At 44.4% G+C, this 16990-nt stretch overlaps 1 protein-coding gene across 5 annotated transcripts in view; it reads right to left on the reverse strand.

The window, feature by feature from the left end:
• Positions 1 to 16990, reverse strand: part of LOC129865995 (F-box only protein 41-like) — a 63961-nt gene that overhangs the window by 12741 nt on the left and 34230 nt on the right. For all 5 annotated transcript variants that reach the window (XM_055939124.1, XM_055939126.1, XM_055939125.1 and 2 more), the window contains one exon: positions 1040 to 1192. In XM_055939124.1, coding sequence (XP_055795099.1) covers positions 1040 to 1192 — 153 coding nt within the window. The remainder of the gene's footprint in view (positions 1 to 1039; positions 1193 to 16990) is intronic.

Genomic DNA, 16990 nt, shown 5'->3' on the forward strand with positions numbered 1-16990 from the left:
GTGTTGTAGGTTACCTGTATGTGAGGCGTTGTATGTTACCTGTATGTGAGGTGTTGTAGGTTACCTGTATGTGAGGTGTTGTATGTTACCTGTATGTGAGGTGTTGTATGTTACCTGTATGTGAGGTGTTGTATGTTACCTGTATGTGAGGTATTGTATGTTACCTGTATGTGAGGTGTTGTATGTTACCTGTATGTGAGGTGTTGTATGTTACCTGTATGTGAGGTGTTGTATGTTACCTGTATGTGAGGTGTTGTATGTTACCTGTATGTGAGGTGTTGTATGTTACCTGTATGTGAGGTATTGTATGTTACCTGTATGTGAGGTGTTGTATGTTACCTGTATGTGAGGTGTTGTATGTTACCTGTATGTGAGGTGTTGTTTGTTACCTGTATGTGTGGTGTTGTATGTTACCTGTATGTGAGGTGTTGTATGTTACCTGTATGTGAGGTGTTGTATGTTACCTGTATGTGAGGTATTGTATGTTACCTGTATGTGAGGTGTTGTATGTTACCTGTATGTGAGGTGTTGTGGGTTACCTGTATGTGAGGTATTGTATGTTACCTGTATGTGAGGTGTTGTAGGTTACCTGTATGTGAGGTATTGTAGGTTACCTGTATGTGAGGGGTTGTATGTTACCTGTATGTGAGGTGTTGTATGTTACCTGTATGTGAGGTATTGTAGGTTACCTGTATGTGAGGTGTTGTATGTTACCTGTATGTGAGGTGTTGTATGTTAACAGTATGTGAGGTGTTGTATGTTACCTGTATGTGAGGTGTTATAGGTTACCTGTATGTGAGGTGTTGTATGTTAACTGTATGTGAGGTGTTGTATGTTACCTGTATGTGAGGTGTTGTATGTTACCTGTATGTGAGGTATTGTATGTTACCTGTATGTGAGGTGTTGTATGTTACCTGTATGTGAGGTGTTGTATGTTACCTGTATGTGAGGTGTTGTATGTTACCTGTATGTGAGGTGTTGTATGTTACCTGTATGTGAGGTGTTATAGGTTACCTGTATGTGAGGTGTTATAGGTTACCTGTATGTGAGGTGTTGTAGGTTCCTACAGTAGCAGCTGGCCAGCCACAGGGAGCGGTCAGTCAGGACGTGAGGACAGTGAGTAACTCTGAGCACCATTAGACTTCCTCCTGCTGACCTCAGCAACGCCTCCACACCTTCCTCCAGACAGCCCCTGGAGAGACAATCACCCTGTTGCTATAGGCTAGCACGCTCCTAATGCAATTTTACTGTGTGATCAAGTATGTTTACCGTGTGGTCCAGTATGTTTACAGGATGTTTACTGTGTGGTCCAGTATGTTTACTGTGTGGTCCAGGATGTTTACTGTGTGGTCCAGTATGTTTACTGTGTGGTCCAGGATGTTTACTGTGGGGTCAAGTATGTTTACTGTGTGGTCCAGTATGTTTACTGTGTGGTCCAGTATGTTTACTGTGTGGTCCAGTATGTTTACTGTTTGGTCCAGTATGTTTACTGTGTGGTCCAGGATGTTTACTGTGTGGTCCAGGATGTTTACTGTGTGGTCCAGGATGTTTACTGTGTGGTCCAGTATGTTTACTGTGTGGTCCAGTATGTTTACTGTGTGGTCCAGTATGTTTACTGTGTGGTCCAGTATGTTTACTGTGTGGTCCAGTATGTTTACTGTGTGGTCCAGGATGTTTACTGTGTGGTCCAGGATGTTTACTGTGGGGTCCAGAATGTTTACTGTGTGGTCCAGTATGTTTACTGTGTGGTCCAGTATGTTTACTGTGTGGTCCAGTATGTTTACTGTGTGGTCCAGGATGTTTACTATGTGGTCCAGTATGTTTACAGGATGTTTACTGTGGGGTCCAGTATGTTTACGGTTTGGTCCAGGATGTTTACTGTGTGGTCCAGTATGTTTACTGTGTGGTCCAGTATGTTTACTGTATGGTCCAGGATGTTTACTGTGTGGTCCAGTATGTTTACTGTGTGGTCCAGTATGTTTACTGTGTGGTCCAGTATGTTTACTGTATGGTCCAGGATGTTTACTGTGTGGTCCAGGATGTTTACAGGATGTTTACCGTGTGGTCCAGTATGTTTACTGTGTGGTCCAGTATGTTTACTGTGTGGTCCAGTATGTTTACTGTGTGGTCCAGTATGTTTACTGTGTGGTCCAGGATGTTTACTGTGTGGTCCAGGATGTTTACTGTGGGGTCCAGTATGTTTACTGTGTGGTCCAGTATGTTTACTGTGTGGTCCAGTATGTTTACTGTGTGGTCCACTATGTTTACTGTGTGGTCCAGTATGTTTACTGTTTGGTCCAGGATGTTTACTGTGTGGTCCAGTATGTTTACTCTGTGGTCCAGTATGTTTACTGTGTGGTCCAGGATGTTTACAGGATGTTTACTGTGTGGTCCAGTATGTTTACTGTGTGGTCCAGTACGTTTACTGTGTGGTCCAGGATGTTTACTGTGTGGTCCACAATGTTTGCTGTGTGGTCCAGTATGTTTACTGTGTGGTCCAGTTTGTTTACTGTGTGGTCCAGTATGTTTACTGTGTGGTCCAGTATGTTTACTGTGGGGTCCAGTATGTTTACTGTGTGGTCCAGTATGTTTACTGTGGGGTCCAGTATGTTTACTGTGGGGTCCAGTATGTTTACTGTGGGGTCCAGTATGTTTACAGGATGTTTACTGTGTGGTCCAGTATGTTTACTGTGTGGTCCAGTATGTTTACTGTGTGGTCCAGTATGTTTACTGTGTGGTCTAGTATGTTTACTGTGTGGTCCAGTATGTTTACTGTGTGGTCCAGGATGTTTACTGTGGGGTCCAGTATGTTTACTGTGCGGTCCAGTATGTTTACAGGATGTTTACTGTGTGGTCCAGTATGTTTACAGGATGTTTACTGTGTGGTCCAGTATGTTTACTGTGTGGTCCAGTATGTTTACTGTGTGGTCCAGGATGTTTACTGTGTGGTCCAGTATGTTTACTGTGTGGTCCAGTATGTTTACTGTGTGGTCCAGTTTGTTTACTGTGTGGTCCAGTATGTTTACTGTTTGGTCCAGGATGTTTACTGTGTGGTCCAGTATGTTTACTCTGTGGTCCAGTATGTTTACTGTGTGGTCCAGTATGTTTACAGGATGTTTACTGTGTGGTCCACTATGTTTGCTGTGTGGTCCAGTATGTTTACTGTGTGGTCCAGTATGTTTACTGTGTGGTCCAGTATGTTTACTGTGTGGTCCAGTATGTTTACTGTGTGGTCCAGTATGTTTACTGTGTGGTCCAGGATGTTTACTGTTTGGTCCAGTATGTTTACTGTTTGGTCCAGTATGTTTACTGTTTGGTCAAGTATGTTTACTGTGTGGTCCAGTATGTTTACTGTGTGGTCCAGTATGTTTACTGTGTGGTCCAGGATGTTTACTGTGTGGTCCAGGATGTTTACTGTGTGGTCCAGTATGTTTACTGTGTGGTCCAGTATGTTTACTGTGTGGTCCAGTATGTTTACAGGATGTTTACTGTGGGGTCCAGTATGTTTACTGTGTGGTCCAGGATGTTTACTGTGTGGTCCTGTATGTTTACTGTGTGGTCCAGTATGTTTACTGTGTGGTCCAGTATGTTTACTGTGTGGTCCAGTATGTTTACTGTGTGGTCCAGGATGTTTACAGGATGTTTACTGTGTGGTCCAGTATGTTTACAGGATGTTTACTGTGTGGTCCAGTATGTTTACTGGTGGTCCAGTATGTTTACTGTGTGGTCCAGGATGTTTACTGTGTGGTCCAGTATGTTTACTGTGTGGTCCAGGATGTTTACTGTGTGGTACAGTATGTTTACTGTGTGGTCCAGTATGTTTACTGTGTGGTCCAGGATGTTTACTGTGTGGTCCAGGATGTTTACTGTGTGGTCGTGTATGTTTACTGTGTGGTCCAGTATGTTTACTGTGTGGTCCAGTATGTCAACTGTGTGGTCCTGTATGTTTATTGTGTGATCCAGTATGTTTACTGTGTGGTCCAGTATGTTTACTGTGTGGTCCAGTATGTATACTGTGTGGTCCAGTATGTTTACTGTGTGGTCCTGTATGTTTACTGTGTGGTCCAGGATGTTTACTGTGTGGTCCAGGATGTTTACTGTGTGGTCCAGTATGTTTACTGTGTGGTCCAGTATGTTTACTGTGTGGTCCAGTATGTTTACTGTGTGGTCCAGTATGTTTACTGTGTGGTCCAGGATGTTTACTGTGTGGTCCAGGATGTTTACTGTGGGGTCCAGTATGTTTACTGTGTGGTCCAGTATGTTTACTCTGGGGTCCAGTATGTTTACTGTGTGTTCCAAGATGTTTACTGTGGGGTCCAGTATGTTTACTGTGTGGTCCAGTATGTTTACTGTGTGGTCCAGCATGTTTACTGTGTGGTCCAGGATGTTTACTGTGGGGTCCAGTATGTTCACTGTGTGGTCCAGTATGTTTACTGTGGGGTCCAGTATGTTTACTGTGTGGTCCAGGATGTTTACTGTGGGGTCCAGTATGTTTACTGTGTGGTCCAGTATGTTTACTGTGTGGTCCAGGATGTTTACTGTGTGGTCCAGGATGTTTACTGTGGGGTCCAGTATGTTTACTGTGTGGTCCAGTATGTTTACTGTGGGGTCCAGTATGTTTACTGTGTGTTCCAGGATGTTTACTGTGGGGTCCAGTATGTTTACTGTGTGGTCCAGTGTGTTTACTGTGTGGTCCAGGATGTTTACTGTGTGGTCCAGGATGTTTACTGTGGGGTCCAGTATGTTCACTGTGTGGTCCAGTATGTTTACTGTGGGGTCCAGTATGTTTACTGTGTGGTCCAGGATGTTTACTGTGGGGTCCAGTATGTTTACTGTGTGGTCCAGTATGTTTACTGTGTGGTCCAGGATGTTTACTGTGGGGTCCAAGATGTTTACTGTGTGGTCCAGTATGTTTACTGTGTGGTCCAGTATGTTTACTGTGTGGTCCAGTATGTTTACTGTGTGGTCCAGTATGTTTACTGTGTGGTCCAGGATGTTTACTGTGGGGTCCAGGATGTTTACTGTGTGGTCCAGTATGTTTACTGTGGGGTCCAGGATGTTTACTGTGTGGTCCAGTATGTTTACTGTGTGGTCCAGTATGTTTACTGTGTGGTCCAGGATGTTTACTGTGGGGTCCAGTATGTTTACTGTGTGGTCCAGGATGTTTACTGTGTGGTCTAGTATGTTTACTGTGTGGTCCAGTATGTTTACTGTGTGGTCCAGTATGTTTACAGGATGTTTACTGTGTGGTCCAGTATGTTTACTGTGTGGTCCAGTATGTTTACAGGATGTTTACTGTGTGGTCCAGGATGTTTACTGTGTGGTCCAGTATGTTTACTGTGTGGTCCAGGATGTTTACTGTGTGGTCCAGTATGTTTACTGTGTGGTCCAGTGTGTTTACTGTGTGGTCCAGTATGTTTACAGGATGTTTACTGTGTGGTCCAGTATGTTTACTGTGTGGTCCAGGATGTTTACTGTGTGGTCCAGGATGTTTACTGTGTGGTCCAGTATGTTTACAGGATGTTTACTGTGTGGTCCAGTATGTTTACTGTGTGGTCCAGTATGTTTACAGGATGTTTACTGTGTGGTCCAGGATGTTTACTGTGTGGTCCAGGATGTTTACTGTGTGGTCCAGTATGTTTACTGTGTGGTCCAAGATGTTTACTGTGTGGTCCAGGATGTTTACTGTGTGGTCCAGGATGTTTACTGTGGGGTCCAGGATGTTTACTGTGTTGTCCTGGATGTGTACTGTGTGGTCCAGTATGTTTACAGGATGTTTACTGTGTGGTCCAGTATGTTTACAGGATGTTTACTGTGTGGTCCAGTATGTTTACAGGATGTTTACTGTGGGGTCCAGAATGTTTACTGTGTGGTCCAGTATGTTTACTGTGTGGTCCAGGATGTTTACTGTGTGGTCCAGTATGTTTACTGTGTGGTCCAGGATGTTTACTGTGGGGTCCAGTATGTTTACTGTGTGGTCCAGTATGTTTACTGTGTGGTCCAGGATGTTTACTGTGGGGTCCAAGATGTTTACTGTGTGGTCCAGTATGTTTACTGTGTGGTCCAGTATGTTTACTGTGTGGTCCAGTATGTTTACTGTGTGGTCCAGTATGTTTACTGTGTGGTCCAGGATGTTTACTGTGGGGTCCAGGATGTTTACTGTGTGGTCCAGTATGTTTACTGTGGGGTCCAGGATGTTTACTGTGTGGTCCAGTATGTTTACTGTGTGGTCCAGTATGTTTACTGTGTGGTCCAGGATGTTTACTGTGGGGTCCAGTATGTTTACTGTGTGGTCCAGGATGTTTACTGTGTGGTCTAGTATGTTTACTGTGTGGTCCAGTATGTTTACTGTGTGGTCCAGTATGTTTACAGGATGTTTACTGTGTGGTCCAGTATGTTTACTGTGTGGTCCAGTATGTTTACAGGATGTTTACTGTGTGGTCCAGGATGTTTACTGTGTGGTCCAGTATGTTTACTGTGTGGTCCAGGATGTTTACTGTGTGGTCCAGTATGTTTACTGTGTGGTCCAGTGTGTTTACTGTGTGGTCCAGTATGTTTACAGGATGTTTACTGTGTGGTCCAGTATGTTTACTGTGTGGTCCAGGATGTTTACTGTGTGGTCCAGGATGTTTACTGTGTGGTCCAGGATGTTTACTGTGTGGTCCAGTATGTTTACAGGATGTTTACTGTGTGGTCCAGTATGTTTACTGTGTGGTCCAGTATGTTTACAGGATGTTTACTGTGTGGTCCAGGATGTTTACTGTGTGGTCCAGGATGTTTACTGTGTGGTCCAGTATGTTTACTGTGTGGTCCAGGATGTTTACTGTGTGGTCCAGGATGTTTACTGTGTGGTCCAGGATGTTTACTGTGGGGTCCAGGATGTTTACTGTGTGGTCCAGGATGTGTACTGTGTGGTCCAGTATGTTTACAGGATGTTTACTGTGTGGTCCAGTATGTTTACAGGATGTTTACTGTGTGGTCCAGTATGTTTACAGGATGTTTACTGTGGGGTCCAGAATGTTTACTGTGTGGTCCAGTATGTTTACTGTGTGGTCCAGGATGTTTACTGTGTGGTCCAGTATGTTTACTGTGTGGTCCAGGATGTTTACTGTGTGGTCCAGTATGTTTACTGTGTGGTCCAGGATGTTTACTGTGTGGTCCAGTATGTTTACTGTGTGGTCCAGGATGTTTACTGTGGGGTCCAGGATGTTTACTGTGTTGTCCAGGATGTGTACTGTGTGGTCCAGTATGTTTACAGGATGTTTACTGTGTGGTCCAGTATGTTTACAGGATGTTTACTGTGTGGTCCAGTATGTTTACAGGATGTTTACTGTGGGGTCCAGAATGTTTACTGTGTGGTCCAGTATGTTTACTGTGTGGTCCAGGATGTTTACTGTGTGGTCCAGTATGTTTACTGTGTGGTCCAGGATGTTTACTGTTTGGTCCAGTATGTTTACTGTGTGGTCCAGTATGTTTACTGTGTGGTCCAGTATGTTTACTGTGTGGTCCAGGATGTTTACTGTGTGGTACAGTATGTTTATTGTGTGGTCCAGGATGTTTACTGTATGGTCCAGGATGTTTACTGTGTGGTCCAGGATGTTTACTGTGTGGTCCAGTATGTTTACTGTGTGGTCCTGTATGGTTACTGTGGGGTCCACTATGTTTACTGTGGGGTCCAGTATGTTTACTGTGTGGTCCAGTATGTTTACTGTGTGGTCCAGTATGTTTACTGTGTGGTCCAGTATGTTTACTGTGTGGTCCAGTATGTTTACAGGATGTTTACTGTGTGGTCCAGTATGTTTACAGGATGTTTACTGTGTGGTCCAGTATGTTTACTGTGTGGTCCAGGATGTTTACCGTGTGGTCCAGTATGTTTACTGTTTGGTCCAGGATGTTTACTGTGTGGTCCAATATGTTTACAGGATGTTTACTGTGTGGTCCAGTATGTTTACTGTGTGGTCCAGGATGTTTACCGTGTGGTCCAGTATGTTTACTGTGTGGTCCAGGATGTTTACTGTGTGGTCCAGTATGTTTACAGGATGTTTACTGTGTGGTCCAGTATGTTTACTGTGTGGTCCAGGATGTTTACCGTGTGGTCCAGTATGTTTACTGTGTGGTCCAGGATGTTTACTGTGTGGTCCAGTATGTTTACAGGATGTTTACTGTGTGGTCCAGTATGTTTACTGTGTGGTCCAGGATGTTTACCGTGTGGTCCAGTATGTTTACTGTGTGGTCCAGGATGTTTACTGTGTGGTCCATATGTTTACAGGATGTTTACTGTGTGGTCCAGTATGTTTACTGTGTGGTCCAGGATGTTTACCGTGTGGTCCAGGATGTTTACTGTGTGGTCCAGGATGTTTACTGTGTGGTCCAGTATGTTTACAGGATGTTTACTGTGGGGTCCACTATGTTTACTGTGTGGTCCAGGATGTTTACTGTGGGGTCCAGTATGTTCACTGTGTGGTCCAGTATGTTTACTGTGGGGTCCAGTATGTTTACTGTGTGGTCCAGGATGTTTACTGTGGGGTCCAGTATGTTTACTGTGTGGTCCAGGATGTTTACTGTGTGGTCCAGGATGTTTACTGTGGGGTCCAGTATGTTTACTGTGTGGTCCAGTATGTTTACTGTGGGGTCCAGTATGTTTACTGTGTGTTCCAGGATGTTTACTGTGGGGTCCAGTATGTTTACTGTGTGGTCCAGTATGTTTACTGTGTGGTCCAGGATGTTTACTGTGTGGTCCAGGATGTTTACTGTGGGGTCCAGTATGTTCACTGTGTGGTCCAGTATGTTTACTGTGGGGTCCAGTATGTTTACTGTGTGGTCCAGGATGTTTACTGTGGTGTCCAGTATGTTTACTGTGTGGTCCAGTATGTTTACTGTGTGGTCCAGGATGTTTACTGTGGGGTCCAAGATGTTTACTGTGTGGTCCAGTATGTTTACTGTGTGGTCCAGTATGTTTACTGTGTGGTCCAGCATGTTTACTGTGCGGTCCAGTATGTTTACTGTGTGGTCCAGGATGTTTACTGTGGGGTCCAGGATGTTTACTGTGTGGTCCAGTATGTTTACTGTGGGGTCCAGGATGTTTACTGTGTGGTCCAGTATGTTTACTGTGTGGTCCAGTATGTTTACTGTGTGGTCCAGGAGGTTTACTGTGGGGTCCAGTATGTTTACTGTGTGGTCCAGGATGTTTACTGTGTGGTCTAGTATGTTTACTGTGTGGTCCAGTATGTTTACTGTGTGGTCCAGTATGTTTACATGATGTTTACTGTGTGGTCCAGTATGTTTACTGTGTGGTCCAGTATGTTTACAGGATGTTTACTGTGTGGTCCAGGATGTTTACTGTGTGGTCCAGTATGTTTACTGTGTGGTCCAGGATGTTTACTGTGTGGTCCAGTATGTTTACTGTGTGGTCCAGTGTGTTTACTGTGTGGTCCAGTATGTTTACAGGATGTTTACTGTGTGGTCCAGTATGTTTACTGTGTGGTCCAGGATGTTTACTGTGTGGTCCAGGATGTTTACTGTGTGGTCCAGGATGTTTACTGTGTGGTCCAGTATGTTTACAGGATGTTTACTGTGTGGTCCAGTATGTTTACTGTGTGGTCCAGTATGTTTACAGGATGTTTACTGTGTGGTCCAGGATGTTTACTGTGTGGTCCAGGATGTTTACTGTGTGGTCCAGTATGTTTACTGTGTGGTCCAGGATGTTTACTGTGTGGTCCAGGATGTTTACTGTGTGGTCCAGGATGTTTACTGTGGGGTCCAGGATGTTTACTGTGTTGTCCAGGATGTGTACTGTGTGGTCCAGTATGTTTACAGGATGTTTACTGTGTGGTCCAGTATGTTTACAGGATGTTTACTGTGTGGTCCAGTATGTTTACAGGATGTTTACTGTGGGGTCCAGAATGTTTACTGTGTGGTCCAGTATGTTTACTGTGTGGTCCAGGATGTTTACTGTGTGGTCCAGTATGTTTACTGTGTGGTCCAGGATGTTTACTGTGTGGTCCAGTATGTTTACTGTGTGGTCCAGGATGTTTACTGTGTGGTCCAGTATGTTTACTGTGTGGTCCAGGATGTTTACTGTGGGGTCCAGGATGTTTACTGTGTTGTCCAGGATGTGTACTGTGTGGTCCAGTATGTTTACAGGATGTTTACTGTGTGGTCCAGTATGTTTACAGGATGTTTACTGTGTGGTCCAGTATGTTTACAGGATGTTTACTGTGGGGTCCAGAATGTTTACTGTGTGGTCCAGTATGTTTACTGTGTGGTCCACGATGTTTACTGTGTGGTCCAGTATGTTTACTGTGTGGTCCAGGATGTTTACTGTGTGGTCCAGTATGTTTACTGTGTGGTCCAGTATGTTTACTGTGTGGTCCAGGATGTTTACTGTGTGGTACAGTATGTTTACTGTGTGGTCCAGGATGTTTACTGTATGGTCCAGGATGTTTACTGTGTGGTCCAGGATGTTTACTGTGTGGTCCAGTATGTTTACTGTGTGGTCCAGGATGTTTACTGTGTGGTACAGTATGTTTACTGTGTGGTCCAGGATGTTTACTGTATGGTCCAGGATGTTTACTGTGTGGTCCAGGATGTTTACTGTGTGGTCCAGTATGTTTACTGTGTGGTCCTGTATGGTTACTGTGGGGTCCACTATGTTTACTGTGGGGTCCAGTATGTTTACTGTGTGGTCCAGTATGTTTACTGTGTGGTCCAGTATGTTTACTGTGTGGTCCAGTATGTTTACTGTGTGGTCCAGTATGTTTACAGGATGTTTACTGTGTGGTCCAGTATGTTTACAGGATGTTTACTGTGTGGTCCAGTATGTTTACTGTGTGGTCCAGTATGTTTACAGGATGTTTACTGTGGGGTCCACTATGTTTACTGTGTGGTCCAGGATGTTTACTGTGGGGTCCAGTATGTTCACTGTGTGGTCCAGTATGTTTACTGTGGGGTCCAGTATGTTTACTGTGTGGTCCAGGATGTTTACTGTGGGGTCCAGTATGTTTACTGTGTGGTCCAGTATGTTTACTGTGTGGTCCAGGATGTTTACTGTGTGGTCCAGGATGTTTACTGTGGGGTCCAGTATGTTTACTGTGTGGTCCAGTATGTTTACTGTGGGGTCCAGTATGTTTACTGTGTGTTCCAGGATGTTTACTGTGGGGTCCAGTATGTTTACTGTGTGGTCCAGTATGTTTACTGTGTGGTCCAGGATGTTTACTGTGTGGTCCAGGATGTTTACTGTGTGGTCCAGTATGTTTACTGTGTGGTCCAGTATGTTTACTGTGTGGTCCAGGATGTTTACTGTGGGGTCCAGTATGTTTACTGTGTGGTCCAGGATGTTTACTGTGTGGTCTAGTATGTTTACTGTGTGGTCCAGTATGTTTACTGTGTGGTCCAGTATGTTTACATGATGTTTACTGTGTGGTCCAGTATGTTTACTGTGTGGTCCAGTATGTTTACAGGATGTTTACTGTGTGGTCCAGGATGTTTACTGTGTGGTCCAGTATGTTTACTGTGTGGTCCAGGATGTTTACTGTGTGGTCCAGTATGTTTACTGTGTGGTCCAGTGTGTTTACTGTGTGGTCCAGTATGTTTACAGGATGTTTACTGTGTGGTCCAGTATGTTTACTGTGTGGTCCAGGATGTTTACTGTGTGGTCCAGGATGTTTACTGTGTGGTCCAGGATGTTTACTGTGTGGTCCAGTATGTTTACAGGATGTTTACTGTGTGGTCCAGTATGTTTACTGTGTGGTCCAGTATGTTTACAGGATGTTTACTGTGTGGTCCAGGATGTTTACTGTGTGGTCCAGGATGTTTACTGTGTGGTCCAGTATGTTTACTGTGTGGTCCAGGATGTTTACTGTGTGGTCCAGGATGTTTACTGTGTGGTCCAGGATGTTTACTGTGGGGTCCAGGATGTTTACTGTGTTGTCCAGGATGTGTACTGTGTGGTCCAGTATGTTTACAGGATGTTTACTGTGTGGTCCAGTATGTTTACAGGATGTTTACTGTGTGGTCCAGTATGTTTACAGGATGTTTACTGTGGGGTCCAGAATGTTTACTGTGTGGTCCAGTATGTTTACTGTGTGGTCCAGGATGTTTACTGTGTGGTCCAGTATGTTTACTGTGTGGTCCAGGATGTTTACTGTGTGGTCCAGTATGTTTACTGTGTGGTCCAGGATGTTTACTGTGTGGTCCAGTATGTTTACTGTGTGGTCCAGGATGTTTACTGTGGGGTCCAGGATGTTTACTGTGTTGTCCAGGATGTGTACTGTGTGGTCCAGTATGTTTACAGGATGTTTACTGTGTGGTCCAGTATGTTTACAGGATGTTTACTGTGTGGTCCAGTATGTTTACAGGATGTTTACTGTGGGGTCCAGAATGTTTACTGTGTGGTCCAGTATGTTTACTGTGTGGTCCAGGATGTTTACTGTGTGGTCCAGTATGTTTACTGTGTGGTCCAGGATGTTTACTGTGTGGTCCAGTATGTTTACTGTGTGGTCCAGTATGTTTACTGTGTGGTCCAGGATGTTTACTGTGTGGTACAGTATGTTTACTGTGTGGTCCAGGATGTTTACTGTATGGTCCAGGATGTTTACTGTGTGGTCCAGGATGTTTACTGTGTGGTCCAGTATGTTTACTGTGTGGTCCAGGATGTTTACTGTGTGGTACAGTATGTTTACTGTGTGGTCCAGGATGTTTACTGTATGGTCCAGGATGTTTACTGTGTGGTCCAGGATGTTTACTGTGTGGTCCAGTATGTTTACTGTGTGGTCCTGTATGGTTACTGTGGGGTCCACTATGTTTACTGTGGGGTCCAGTATGTTTACTGTGTGGTCCAGTATGTTTACTGTGTGGTCCAGTATGTTTACTGTGTGGTCCAGTATGTTTACTGTGTGGTCCAGTATGTTTACAGGATGTTTACTGTGTGGTCCAGTATGTTTACAGGATGTTTACTGTGTGGTCCAGTATGTTTACTGTGTGGTCCAGTATGTTTACAGGATGTTTACTGTGTGGTCCAGTATGTTTACAGGATGTTTACTGTGTGGTCCAGTATGTTTACTGTGTGGTCCAGGATGTTTACCGTGTGGTCCAGTATGTTTACTGTGTGGTCCAGGATGTTTACTGTGTGGTCCAATATGTTTACAGGATGTTTACTGTGTGGTCCAGTATGTTTACTGTGTGGTCCAGGATGTTTACCGTGTGGTCCAGTATGTTTACTGTGTGGTCCAGGATGTTTACTGTGTGGTCCAGTATGTTTACAGGATGTTTACTGTGTGGTCCAGTATGTTTACTGTGTGGTCCAGGATGTTTACCGTGTGGTCCAGTATGTTTACTGTGTGGTCCAGGATGTTTACTGTGTGGTCCAGTATGTTTACAGGATGTTTACTGTGTGGTCCAGTATGTTTACTGTGTGGTCCAGGATGTTTACCGTGTGGTCCAGTATGTTTACTGTGTGGTCCAGGATGTTTACTGTGTGGTCCAGTATGTTTACAGGATGTTTACTGTGTGGTCCAGTATGTTTACTGTGTGGTCCAGGATGTTTACCGTGTGGTCCAGGATGTTTACTGTGTGGTCCAGGATGTTTACTGTGTGGTCCAGTATGTTTACAGGATGTTTACTGTGGGGTCCACTATGTTTACTGTGTGGTCCAGGATGTTTACTGTGTGGTCCAGTATGTTTACTGTGTGGTCCAGTATGTTTACTGTGTGGTCCAGGATGATTACTGTGTGGTCCACTATGTTTACTGTGTGGTCCAGTATGTTTACTGTGTGGTCCACTATGTTTACTGTGTGGTCCAGTATGTTTACTGTGTGGTCCTGGATGTTTACTGTGTGGTCCAGGATGATTACTGTGTGGTCCACTATGTTTACTGTGTGGTCCAGTATGTTTACTGTGTGGTCCACTATGTTTACTGTGTGGTCCAGTATGTTTACTGTGTGGTCCTGGATGTTTACTGTGTGGTCCAGTATGTTTACTGTGTGGTCCAGTATGTTTACTGTGTGGTCCAGGATGTTTACTGTAGGGTCCAGTATGTTTACTGTGTGGTCCAGGATGTTTACTGTGTGGTCCAGGATGTTTACTGTGTGGTCCAGGATGTTTACTGTATGGTCCAGTATGTTTACTGTGTGGTCCAGTATGTTTACTGTGTGGTCCAGGATGTTTACTGTGTGGTCCAGTATGTTTACTGTGTGGTCCAGTATGTTTACTGTGTGGTCCAGGATGTTTACTGTGTGGTCCAGTATGTTTACTGTGTGGTCCAGGATGTTTACTGTGTGGTCCAGTATGTTTACTGTGTGGTCCAGGATGTTTACTGTGTGGTCCAGTATGTTTACTGTGGGGTCCAGTATTTTTACTGTATGGTCCAGGATGTTTACTGTGTGGTCCAGGATGTTTACAGGATGTTTACCGTGTGGTCCAGTATGTTTACTGTGTGGTCCAGTATGTTTACTGTGTGGTCCAGTATGTTTACTGTGGGGTCCAGTATGTTTACTGTGTGGTCCAGGATGTTTACTGTGTGGTCCAGGATGTTTACTGTGTGGTCCAGGATGTTTACTGTTTGGTCCAGTATGTTTACTGTGTGGTCCAGGATGTTTACTGTGTGGTCCAGGATGTTTACTGTGTGGTCCAGTATGTTTACTGTATGGTCCAGTATGTTTACTCTGTGGTCCAGGATGTTTACTGTATGGTCCAGTATGTTTACAGGATGTTTACTGTGTGGTCCAGTATGTTTACAGGATGTTTACTGTGTGGTCCAGGATGTTTACTGTGTGGTCCAGGATGTTTACTGTGTGGTCCAGGATGTTTACTGTGTTGTTCAGTATGTTTACTGTGTGGTCCAGTATGTTTACTGTTTGGTCCAGGATGTTTACTGTGTGGTCCAGTATGTTTACTGTGTGGTCCAGTATGTTTACTGTGTGGTCCAGTATGTTTACTGTGTGGTCCAGGATGTTTACTGTGTGGTCCAGTATGCTTACTGTGTGGTCCAGTATGTTTACTGTGTGGTCCAGTATGTTTACTGTGTGGTCCAGGATGTTTACTGTGGGGTCCAGTATGTTTACTGTGTGGTCCAGGATGTTTACTGTGTGGTCCAGGATGTTTACTGTGTGGTCCAGGATGTTTACTGTATGGTCCAGTATGTTTACTGTGTGGTCCAGTATGTTTACTGTGTGGTCCAGGATGTTTACTGTGTGGTCCAGTATGTTTACTGTGTGGTCCAGTATGTTTACTGTGTGGTCCAGGATGTTTACTGTGTGGTCCAGTATGTTTACTGTGTGGTCCAGGCTGTTTACTGTGTGGTCCAGTATGTTTACTGTGTGGTCCAGGATGTTTACTGTGTGGTCCAGTATGTTTACTGTGGGGTCCAGTATGTTTACTGTATGGTCCAGGATGTTTACTGTGTGGTCCAGGATGTTTACAGGATGTTTACCGTGTGGTCCAGTATGTTTACTGTGTGGTCCAGTATGTTTACTGTGTGGTCCAGTATGTTTACTGTGGGGTCCAGTATGTTTACTGTGGGGTCCAGTATGTTTACTGTGTGGTCCTGGATGTTTACTGTGTGGTCCAGGATGATTACTGTGTGGTCCACTATGTTTACTGTGTGGTCCAGTATGTTTACTGTGTGGTCCACTATGTTTACTGTGTGGTCCAGTATGTTTACTGTGTGGTCCTGGATGTTTACTGTGTGGTCCAGTATGTTTACTGTGTGGTCCAGTATGTTTACTGTGTGGTCCAGGATGTTTACTGTAGGGTCCAGTATGTTTACTGTGTGGTCCAGGATGTTTACTGTGTGGTCCAGGATGTTTACTGTGTGGTCCAGGATGTTTACTGTATGGTCCAGTATGTTTACTGTGTGGTCCAGTATGTTTACTGTGTGGTCCAGGATGTTTACTGTGTGGTCCAGTATGTTTACTGTGTGGTCCAGTATGTTTACTGTGTGGTCCAGGATGTTTACTGTGTGGTCCAGTATGTTTACTGTGTGGTCCAGGATGTTTACTGTGTGGTCCAGTATGTTTACTGTGTGGTCCAGGATGTTTACTGTGTGGTCCAGGATGTTTACTGTGTGGTCCAGTATGTTTACTCTGTGGTCCAGGATGTTTACTGTATGGTCCAGTATGTTTACAGGATGTTTACTGTGTGGTCCAGTATGTTTACAGGATGTTTACTGTGTGTTCCAGTATGTTTACTGTGTGGTCCAGTATGTTTACTGTGTGGTCCAGGATGATTACTGTGTGGTCCACTATGTTTACTGTGTGGTCCAGTATGTTTACTGTGTGGTCCACTATGTTTACTGTGTGGTCCAGTATGTTTACTGTGTGGTCCTGGATGTTTACTGTGTGGTCCAGGATGATTACTGTGTGGTCCACTATGTTTACTGTGTGGTCCAGGATGTTTACTGTGTGGTCCAGGATGTTTACTGTGTGGTCCACTATGTTTACTGTGTGGTCCAGTATGTTTACTGTGTGGTCCTGGATGTTTACTGTGTGGTCCAGGATGATTACTGTGTGGTCCAGTATGTTTACTGTGTGGTCCACTATGTTTACTGTGTGGTCCAGTATGTTTACTGTGTGGTCCACTATGTTTACTGTGTGGTCCAGTATGTTTACTGTGTGGTCCTGGATGTTTACTGTGTGGTCCAGTATGTTTACTGTGTGGTCCAGTATGTTTACTGTGTGGTCCAGGATGTTTACTGTAGGGTCCAGTATGTTTACTGTGTGGTCCAGGATGTTTACTGTGTGGTCCAGGATGTTTACTGTGTGGTCCAGGATGTTTACTGTATGGTCCAGTATGTTTACTGTGTGGTCCAGTATGTTTACTGTGTGGTCCAGGATGTTTACTGTGTGGTCCAGTATGTTTACTGTGTGGTCCAGTATGTTTACTGTGTGGTCCAGGATGTTTACTGTGTGGTCCAGTATGTTTACTGTGTGGTCCAGGATGTTTACTGTGTGGTCCAGTATGTTTACTGTGTGGTCCAGGATGTTTACTGTGTGGT

Source organism: Salvelinus fontinalis, chromosome 11 (genome assembly GCF_029448725.1).
Source record: "Salvelinus fontinalis isolate EN_2023a chromosome 11, ASM2944872v1, whole genome shotgun sequence".
NCBI lineage: Eukaryota > Metazoa > Chordata > Actinopteri > Salmoniformes > Salmonidae > Salvelinus > Salvelinus fontinalis.